This window comes from Gobio gobio, assembly GCF_949357685.1.
Source record: "Gobio gobio genome assembly, chromosome: 11".
NCBI lineage: Eukaryota > Metazoa > Chordata > Actinopteri > Cypriniformes > Gobionidae > Gobio > Gobio gobio.
Window position 1 is genome coordinate 53,596,560 of NC_137104.1, and position 11,278 is coordinate 53,607,837.

An 11,278-nucleotide genomic window follows, 5' to 3' on the forward strand; every position below is an offset into this window, starting at 1 on the left:
ACAGACACACAGACAGACACACACACACAGACACACACACACACACACACACACACAGACAGACACACACACAGACACACACAGACACACAATAAGCTTTGTCGCACTTTTCATACAATTTAATTTCAAATCAAAGTGCTTTACATAACAAAAGTTATTATAAAAGATGCATAAAAAATAAACAGTAAATAGTTAAAAATGTTTTAAAAAATAAGAATTTAATTGCTCACTAAATCTGTGTTTATTTGATCATAATTACAGTAAAGATCTGAAATATTCCTCCAGTGTAGATCCGCTGTTCTCTATGTGAATGTATAGTAAAGTGTCATTTATTCCTGTGATCACAGCTGAATTTATCATCATTACTCCAGTCTTCAGTGTCACATGACCCTTCACTAATCATTCTCATATGAGGATTTGATGCTCAACACACATTTATGATTATTATATTATTTATGATTATGTTGAAAAGTAAAAAAAAAATTGTGTAAACGATGATGCATTTTAGTATACAGGATTCTTTGATGATTAGAAAATCGTTAAAATATTGGTAACACTTTACAATAAGGTTAATTAGTTAAACACATTAGTTAACATGAACTAATAATGAACTGCACTTATAAAGCATTTATTTACCTTTGTAAATGTTAATTTTCACATTTACTAATGCATTATTCAAATCTTGCTTACATTAGTGAACTAACATGAACAAACCATGAACAGCTGGATTTATATGAACTAACGTTAACAAAGATGAACTAATGCTGAACAGCTGTTGTTCATGGTTAGTTCATGTTAACTAATGCATTAACTAATGTTAACTAAAACAACTATCTTAAAGTGTTACCAAAATATTTCTTCGTAACATTATAAATGTCATTACAGTCACTTTAAATCAATTTAATTTAATTATATAAACATTATATAATATTTTACACCAATTACACAATTCCTAGACAATAAAAAAGTATATTTTTCTTTTGATTTCCATGACTTTAAGATTCAATAAAAAATATATTTTAGGACTAATATTTAATATTTAAGGCCAAATGTATTATTATTTTTCTTTTTTCATTTCCATGATTTTTTTAAAAAGTTTTAAGAAAAATATACATTTTAAGACTTACTTTTTTATTTTTAACTTTCAAGATGTTTTCATATTTTATTTTTAAAAATTATATTTAAGCTTGATAATTTTTTTTTTTTAAATCCTTCTTTTGAGTTGCGCCAAACTTTTGAATAATAGCGTTTCTACAAAAATATGAATCTGTTTTCAACACTGATAATAATCATAAATGTTTGTTGAGCTCAAATCCTCATATTAGATGATTAGTGAAGGGTCATGTGACACTGAAGACTGGAGTAATGATGATAAATTCAGCTTTGATCACTTTACTATATATTCACATAGAGAACAGCTGATCTACACTGGAGGAATATTTCAGAGTAAACACAGCCCTGGTGAGCACTAGACGTCTCTCTCTCAGAGTGTGTGTGTGTGTGTGGATCACACACACCTGCGTGTGGAGAGAGGGAGAGGCTGTCCGCGGCTGAAATGTCCAGCGAGTCCAGAGGAACCTCTGTGTAGTCGGCGGCCGCTGCAGCTGCGGATTCACCTGTTAAACACACACAGCTGCTCACATCCACACACACACACACACACCAGCGTCCTCATCACGTGTCTGTCTCACCTTTACCCGTCTCCGGCTCTCCAGCGGGGGGCCTGTCTCGCCCTTTACCCTTCCCTTGGCTTTTCCATGGCGTCTCCTCTCGCTCTGATCCTGCTTTCTTATAAGTGGCAAGGGGCTGATCGGAGCTCGAGCTCTGACACACACACACACACACACACACACACACACACACACACACACACACACACACACACACACACACACACACACACACACACACACACACACACACACACACACACACACACACACACACACACACACACACACACACACACACACACACACACACACACACACACACACACACGTTTAGTCCATTAACCAGCAGACGACTGGCCGTTCTGATATCAGCATTGCTTCAAAACAATACAGAGAGAAACCTTTTCCAATAACATGGGGATGAATATATAACTACTGTAATCTAGTTACTGTAATTTAATTACTCTCATTTTTTTTTTTTTTGAGTAACTTACCGAACACTGACTGTAATACAATTGCACTGTGAAATAAAATAATAACTATATTCATTTTTTTATGTTGCAGTAGTAAAATTACAATATTTATGCCTTAATATCTTCACTCGCAGGAAGCTTTAATAAATACATAAAAACATATATTTTTTAAAATATTGTGTGAAATGTTGTATTTTTTATTTAGTTAAATTGTATAAATTGTAATGGCTTTACAGAGAATTTTTTTTTTCTCCTGGCATTCAAGATTATTGGATTAAAAAGGATTTAATATAATATTTTACACCAATTACACTTTTAATTCCTAGACAATAAGGATTGATTTATTAATATTTTTCTTTTTTCATTTCCATTATTTTTTACATTTTAAAAAAAATATATATTTTTTAAGACTTACTTTTTATTTTTAACTTTCAAGATGTTTTAATATATAAAAATTATATTTTTAAGGCCTTAAGATTTATTATTATTTTTCTTTAATTTCCATGACTTTTTAAGCATTTAAAAAAAAAAAAAAAAAAATTATATATATATATATATATATATATATATATATATATATATATATATATATATATATATATATATATATATATATATATATATATATATATATATATATATATATATATATATATATATATATATATATATATAAGACTTCAATGTTTTAATATTTTATTTTTTTACATTTTATATTTTTAAGGATAATTATTATTTTTCTTTTTTAATTTCTAAAAATATATATATTTTAAAGACATACTTTTTTATTTTTAACTTAAGATGTTTTAATATTTTATTTAAAAAATATATTTTTAGGGATAATTATTATTTTTCCATAATTTTTTTTAAGTTTTAATAAAAAAATATATATTTTAAGAAATATTTAAGAAAATTAAAAAATGTATACTATATTTATTTTTTATATTATATTTATTTCTTATATTTTTAAGGCCTAATTATAATTTGTCTCTTCATTTCCATGACATTTTTTATGCCTAGAAGTCACATTATTTCAATTATAAGTGATTATAATTATAAAAGTTTCCAAGCCATCCTGCGTTCAGTATCAGTGGTTTCCTTCACTCGATTGGTTAGAAACACTCACATGATCAGACAGATGCCCCGCCTCCTCTGCCATCCCATCATCTGACTGTAAAGGGAAAGCACAGGTGTGTCAGAGGTCCAGCAGTCTCAGTGGGTCATGTGATCGCAGGGGCGGCTCACCTTGCTGTCGGAGTAAATCATGTCGTCTCCAGAGTAACTGTTGTAGAGCAGGTGGAAATCTTCCTCATCTGCCTCCTCATCAAGATCCTCCAGCCAACCACTGTGATTGTCTTTGGTTGCCGTGGCAACTGGCTCCACCTTCCCCATCACTGGAGAAGCGGTCAGTGGAGGCTGGGAAAAACAATCTCTGAAGTATTTACACATGCTAATATTACATGAATTATGATAAGCAGTGGATCAGAGCAGTCACTGATCATTAGAGGAGGACACACAGTCTGACGGGACGAGCTACAGTACAAATGGCTATACAAACCAGATTACTTAACATAGACTATATATTATTATTATTATTACTACTTATAAGAAAAATAATAATAATGCTTAATAATCATACTTATTATTACCATTATTAATACATGTATTTATTTATTGAACAATGCTATATGTTCTAATATTGCTATGATTAAAAAACACCAATAAAAATAACAAAATTATGAATAAATTATTACTATTTATTTATTGAATATTAGTATATTTAATTATATTGCCATAACAAGTGTTTTATAAAAAAAATACGGATTATTATTATCATCAATAATATATTTATTTATTTATTGAACAATGTTATGTGTTATAATATTGCTATGATAAAAACATCAATAATAATAAAAAACATTGTTTTCATCATTTATTTATTAATTGAACATTAGTATATTTTATTATATTTCCATTATCAGTCAAAAATCAACAATACATTTAAGGTGATGTTCTATAAATAAATGAATAATAATAATGAAAACTGCTATTATTATTATTAACAACAATATTATTATTAACAACAATATTATTATTAAACTAATAATCATTATTAATTATTCAAAATTAAAAATTAAAAATTATTAAAATTATTATTCACAACAATGTTATGTTATCATATTGCTATGATAAAAACACCAATAACAATAATTCATAATAATATTGATTTCTTTATTTATTGAACATTGGTATCTTTTTATTGAACATTGGTATCTTCTATCAAATTGCCATTATCAGATTTACATAAAATATTAAATTATTATATATTTATATTATTATTATATAAATGTTATATTAAATTACATAAAATAATAATAATAATGTTATTATTGTTATAATTAACAACAACAATAAAATAAAAATAATACAAAAATAATGATAATTGTTAATAATTAATTAATACACTGGTATCTTTTGTCATATTGCTATAATAAAAAGATAATAGCAGTAATACAAAAATATTATTATTGTATGTATTGTATGTTATTGTATTATTTTACCTCTTATCAGACGAGTGTGATCGTCTCTGAGCTCCGCCATAACTTCCGCTAAGTGAGGTCAAATTAGATCGTGGTTATAGATGTATACGTAGATGCCTCATTAGCGACTGCACGGTCAGTAGAATGAGGCATCTACAATTGATATATCTATGACCACGATCTAATTTGACCTCACTTAGCGGAAGTTATGGCGGAGCTCAGAGATGATCACGCTCGTCTGTTAAAAGGTAAAATAATAGCATAAAAACTGCTGGGTTTCTGGCAGAAGCTGATGGTTGGGCTAGATCAGACCCTTATTCATCATCTGGTGTCGTTTAAAGCTGCACTGAAACTGTCATTTGGACCTTGAACCGTTTGGAACCCATTGAAGTCCATTATATGGAGAAAAACCCTGGACTGTTTACATCCAAAACCTTCATTTCTTTTCTACTGCAGAAAGAAAGACATGGACATCTTGGATGACATGGGGGTGAGTAAATTATCAGCAAAAGTTTTTTTAAAAGTGAACTAATCCTTTAAACTGTCTTTGCGCAATGAAACAAACATCTTGAAAGGTGGAGGTGCAAGATCATTCACAATTTTATACATTAAACTACAGTTGTGAAATATTACAGAGTTATTAAAGGTAAAAAAGCTGTCACACACACACACACACACACGACGTGGTTCGTCTCACCTCTGTCTGTGGCCGGGGCACTTTCTCTGGAGTCCCTGCGTCCGACTCCACACACACCTTACGCTTCTTCACCGCTACACACACACACAGAGAACAACATTTACAGCTATTCACACGTCCAAATGAGCGCCAGAATAAGACGCTTCCTGACCTTCAGTGTGTGTTTTCCCGCCGCTGAGGGGCTTCTCAGGCGTGGTTTGCGCGGTCGACTCGATGGACTTGATCTGCTCAGAGACAGAGGAGAATCAGGGTTTATTACGTCTGCCCGAGCGCAGCGGGACGAGAGCTCATAGCCAATCAGAGAACCTGCGGGAACGGCGGCCGGTTCATGGTCTTGCGCGCGCGGTGGACTTTAGCCGGAGGACTGGCTGAAGACAGAGATGAGGATGAGGAGGAGGAGGAGGAGGAGGAGGAGGAGGAGGAGGAGGAGGAGGAGGATGGAGCCGTCTTACTGCCCGGGCCGCAGACGCTCATCTTAGCTCTGCCGGATGCCGGCGATGAGAGGGACGAGGTGGAGGGAGTCACGCTTTTACCGCCTGTGAGGAGCAGAGGTGGACAAAGTACACAACTCCATTACTTGAGTAAAAGTACAAATACTATTGCACTGTAAAAAAAAAATTCAGGTCTCCAATTGAAAATTTTCTAGTGAGCAATCACATCTAAAATTTTCAGTTTGAATTTCTTGAATTTTAATTGAATTAAATTGCATCAATTCACAGAAATTAAATTTGGCCAATTGAAAAATTTTGATGTGATCGCTCACTAGAAAATGTTCAATTGGAGACCTGAATTTTTTTTACAGTGTGGTTAAATATTACTCCATTACAAGTGAAAGTTGTAAAGATAGATTTTTACCTAAGTAAAAGTACAGAAGTACTTGCTTTTAAAAGTACTTAAAGGGTTAGTTCACCCAAAAATGAAAATTCTGTCATTAATGACTTACCCTCATGTCGTTCGACACCCGTAAGATCTCCGTTCATCTTCAGAACACAAATGAAGATATTTTAGTGTAAATCTGATGGCTCTGAAAGGCCTCCATTGGCTCAATGCACTTTAGTACCTTTTAAGGGTCTTGAGAGTGTAAAGACGTCGTTACAAAGTCCATCTCACTACAGTGCTTCTACAATAACTTTATGAATCGGCGAGAATAGTTTTTGTGCGCAAAAAAACCCTAAATAACGACTTATATAGTGATGACGATTTCAAAACACGGCATCATGAAGCTTCGAAGCGTTATGAATCAGTGAGTCGAATCAGCAGTTTGGCGGTTTGACACGCGATCCGAATCATGATTCGACTCACCAGGGTTTCTGCAGGTTTCATCAAATCTAATTTAATGCTTTTTAATGCCAATTTGTTTTATTTTTAATGCCATATATATGTCGCTAAATGTCGATAGATGACGTCATACGGCAATTCGAATATTTGCATTCACATTCTGCCAAGTGTCAGCCCTTTATATTTGTTTGCTTCTCTGCTGCTACCCTTTATGCTCCCATTATATATTTTAATACAGCCAAATCCCCAATAAAATTGTTTCATCTATATATTTTTCAGTTTTTGTGTCAGACAATATAAAATGGTGACTGAAACGCGGCCCATTAAGACTACATACAGGGCTCGACATTAAGCCTTGTCATTCACTTGTACGAGTAAAACAGTTGCTTGTCCGAAAAAAAGAGATTTTTTGTAGTGTAAAATTTCTGAAGCAATATCCTTTTAGAATATTGGGGCTTTAACATACTTGAATCTACATGTGTGATAGATTTGTGTCTGTTACCAATCAAACTAAATCATTTACAAATTTACAATAAAAAAATTACAACTGCATTAAATAATTTTATGGGATTGTAAGAAATGTTAAGAAATTAAAAGTAAACCACCAGTAGATGGCGTCAAGTAACTGTCTTAAGTGAGTCATTCATTCAAACGATTCATTCCAATGGCTGATTCATTCAAGAATGAGGCAGGTGTTTATGAATGAGTCATTGAATCTTTGACTCAACCGATTGGTCAAAACGCTGAATCATTCAGTAACGAAATCAAGACTGAGCCTGCGTCTCAATGTGCATTCTATCCATCCTAAAGACATTAGTAATATTCAATACTATATAGGGCGGATAGTATGCACATTGGGATTCAGGGTTGCTATATGGTTCTGCTGTGATCTTTGACTGTTTTTTTTCCATTTTAGCAGTGAAAATAATTTCAAACAATGTTCCTTCTAAAATGTAATTGACTTAATATTAACTATTTGTTAACTGGACTGTTGTATGAAATCAGTGTCACGTTTTTAATCGTGATGCTAGCCTGCTTAGGAAAACAGCATTCTAGGTCGTGTGATTTTGTATCTGATAACTGTATCAAGTTAAAAAAAACTCCACATTTTGAATTTTTACCGCAGTATGTTTAACTGAGTTTCCTTATGTGTGTGCGTCACTCATGTGTCCATTTCCCCTCGAGATGGTGCACAACCCTAAACAGCTATTTTTTTAGGAGAGCCACACTGATAGGGCAAAATCAATAGCCACTTTTACTGCAAAGTTATCAAAAGTTACATCCAGTCATAAATAGCATGTCTGCTTATCAGTCATCCCTGAACATACAATATGCAAAGCAATAAATACAAAAGGTAGATAGATAGTGGGTATGCATAATATATTTTAATGTAAACTTTCTGTCAATTGAAATTTTTTTCTAGATGATTCACACATTTTTCTGTCTAAAACATGTTTTTAATATATTGTATGATGTAATAATTCCACAGTAAATCACCAATGTAGAAAAAATAAAGACAGTATATATTAAATATTTGTTCAAAGTTAATTTTAGACGTTATTTAACTCATTTAAAACTCATTGTTCTTATGAGGATACTTCATAAAACGTACATTTAGGCATAATTCTGTGTGTTATTGTTTGTTAAAGAGCGAAAGATAACTTGATTCTGGCACAACCCACACCACTAGGCTGCGTCAGAAATCACGTACTGGGTGAGTAGGTACTATATTTGAATTTGAACGAACTTCGCGACCGTTAAAAAAATATGTTCTATATAGTATGAATTAATGTAGTATGAATGTAATCCGGACGTACTACTTCCGCCATGTTGTCATGATCATGTGACCTACCAGCGTCAGTTGCGTCCCTTCACCTCCATTCATAAATCGTCTTCCATGGCCTCATGGGAGGAGAGTAAAGTGTCCATCGCATGCGCACTTCAGAATCTCGCCGAATCTCGTAAGAATCTTACTATGAATTCGGACGTACTACTCTGTTGGCGTATTGTTTTTCGCACACTATATAGTAGAGAACTATTCGATTTCGGACGCAGCTCTAGTTTTTTTGTTCTCTGGCAGAGCGCACAGCCTCAACTGAATGCGCTGCTCCTCTCAGCCAATCACTGAACAGCAGACGCAGAGAGAGGTGCGCCTGCACAGTGGCAGGAAAGCAAGATCTCGCGCTCGTGCGGCAGTAGCGGGGGTTTCGGAAGCTAGATCAGGTTAATAAGTATATTCATCACATTGCGCTTTCTTATGAAGGCTATATTCAATATAAACTGGCTATCTAAAAAAAATAATGCCTGTAAGAATACAATTTAATGCTTTTTAATGCCATTTAAGGCCTTAATTTTCGCAAAATCCATTTAATGACTTTTAATGCTTTTTAATGCCCCGCGGATACCCTGCTCACTGATTCATAACGCTTCGAAGCTTCATGAGGCCGTGTTTTGAAATCATCATCACTATATAAGTGGTTATTTAGGGTTTTTTTGCGCACAAAAACTATTCTCGCCGATTCATAAAGTTATTGTAGAAGCACTGCAGTGAGATGGACTTTGTAACGACGTCTTTAGTACCTTTTAAGGGTCTTGAGAGTGTAAAGTGCATTGTGCCAATGGAGGCCTTTCAGAGCCATCAGATTTACACTAAAATATCTTCATTTGTGTCTGAAGATGAACGGAGGTCTGACGGGTGTCGAACGACATGAGGGTGAGGAATTAATGACAGAATTTTCATTTTTGGGTGAACTAACCCTTTAAGTAAAAGTACAGAAGTACTTGCTTTTAAAAGTACTTAAGTATCAAAAGTAAAAGTAAACGCATTATTTTATTATTGTTGATTGTTGTATGAATGCGCTGTTCCATCATGGTGGGTTAAGCCAGTGATGCTCCATCTGACATGTTAGCATACCTTGAACTCATTTAAAGGTAGGGTAGGTAAGATTTGGTTAAAAAACTTTTTTTCCAAATTTGTTTAAACTTTCTTTATATATCAATACATAATTAAAATGTAAGTACTCAGAAAAATAAAGTATAAAAATTGAGTGTCTGTAGACCTCTCACGACTGTTTTAAAGACAGCTCATTATTTCCATTCACTCCACCTTCTCCCTTCTGGGCTCTTTCCAAAGCCACGCCCCCAAAACACATGAACACGCCACGCCGACCGCGATCATGTGACATCATGTCAGAATCACATGTAATAAAAAATCTAACTTTATCATTATGAATATAAACAAATAAGATGTCTTTTAGTACTCACTATCAAGCTAGAATAACGATACTGGTAAAGTTTAAAATACACACACAACACCGTGTCTACGACACACACAGATACAAGATAAAAACATTGGTAGAGAATATAAAAACAAACCAAGGGCCGAAATAAACGTGCAGGTAAAGTTCCCGGTGAACAAGAAGAGTTTAAACATAGTAGCTAAAGCTAACTTAGTTCTAACAAAAGTTCCTGGATGCGGTGTACTAGCTTTTACACATGCACTTTGTTATCTAAAGTTACATTTTGCGAAATTCAACACGACAGCGATCAATTTGAGCTAAGCATATTGAGTATTTATCATCTCTACTAATGGCTTGCTAAGTGTATAACATTGTAACTTTATGCTAAGTAATGTTATGTTAGCTATATTAGGCAGCTACGTGTGCTAGTGAGACATGCTTCATGAAAACATAAACCAAAAAAATGTATAATCAAAATGAAAGATTGCCTTTCCAGCAGAAATACAGCCTCTTGAACTCAAACGGGTGCGCCAGGGTTGCCAGGTTTTCACAACAAAATCCGCCCAATTGCTACTCAAAACTAGCCCAAAACAAGCCCAATCGTGTTTCTCCGGTAAAAATCGCATTTGGGGGGTAAAATATGTGTCTTTTTGGCAGGGCTGCCTGCTAAAATTCGCAAATCCCGGGGCAAAATATCACATAATTGGGGTCGCTTCAACCCGCGGACATGAAAAACAGCCGCGGCAACAGTGTTGAAGTAGCCTGACTTGGCAACACTGGGGCGCATGAGGGCAGATCCAGAGCCATATAGAGAGAGAGTTGCGACAACTCCATAGACTCCAATGGAACGGTTTTTTTTTACAGCAATGGCGGCTCACGGAGACTCTCAATAGTTCCCGGAAGTAGCAGCCACGCCATAGAGAACAGCAGAACAGACCGTTTGTGATGCACTTTTAAAAGGTAAGACGTTTAATCAGTAAGATTTTAAATGATCAGCACATTTTAATCAAAATAACTTGTACATTAAAGCCTGCTTGTGTAGATTATTCATCATTAAAAAAATATATATTTTAAAAACAACATCGCTGTAACTACATACTCATGCTACATACACAAGTCGATGTGTAATAAAATTATTGAAAATCAATGCATTTATTGACTATTAATTACCAAAAAGCGCAGTTCTGTCACTGTGACTATCAATTTGAATTGCCCGTCAAAGCACTTCCTGGAACTATTCGAGGTCTACATGAATCACGTGACTATCAAGCGTTTTGAACTTCCGTTGTCGCAACTCTCTCTCTCTATGGCTCTGGGCAGATCCTGGAGCAGAAGCGGCGGTAGCCATGGTAACGAGAGAGAGTGACAGGCGCCAAAG

General features: G+C 34.2%; 1 protein-coding gene across 6 annotated transcripts in view; it reads right to left on the minus strand.

Annotated features, from left to right (window-relative positions):
* The window catches only part of ehmt2 (euchromatic histone-lysine N-methyltransferase 2), a 39,530-nt gene that overhangs the window by 25,171 nt on the left and 3,081 nt on the right, over positions 1-11,278 (minus strand). For 3 of the 6 annotated variants that reach the window (XM_079828692.1, XM_079828691.1, XM_079828690.1), the window contains exons 4-10: positions 5,690-5,919; positions 5,535-5,607; positions 5,384-5,457; positions 3,392-3,562; positions 3,273-3,317; positions 1,692-1,824; positions 1,518-1,616 (exon numbers count right to left, since the gene is read on the minus strand). In XM_079828692.1, coding sequence (XP_079684818.1) covers positions 1,518-1,616; positions 1,692-1,824; positions 3,273-3,317; positions 3,392-3,562; positions 5,384-5,457; positions 5,535-5,607; positions 5,690-5,919 — 825 coding nt within the window. The remainder of the gene's footprint in view (positions 1-1,517; positions 1,617-1,691; positions 1,825-3,272; positions 3,318-3,391; positions 3,563-5,383; positions 5,458-5,534; positions 5,608-5,689; positions 5,920-11,278) is intronic. The other 3 variants (XM_079828695.1, XM_079828694.1, XM_079828693.1) reach the window with 1 other exon arrangement.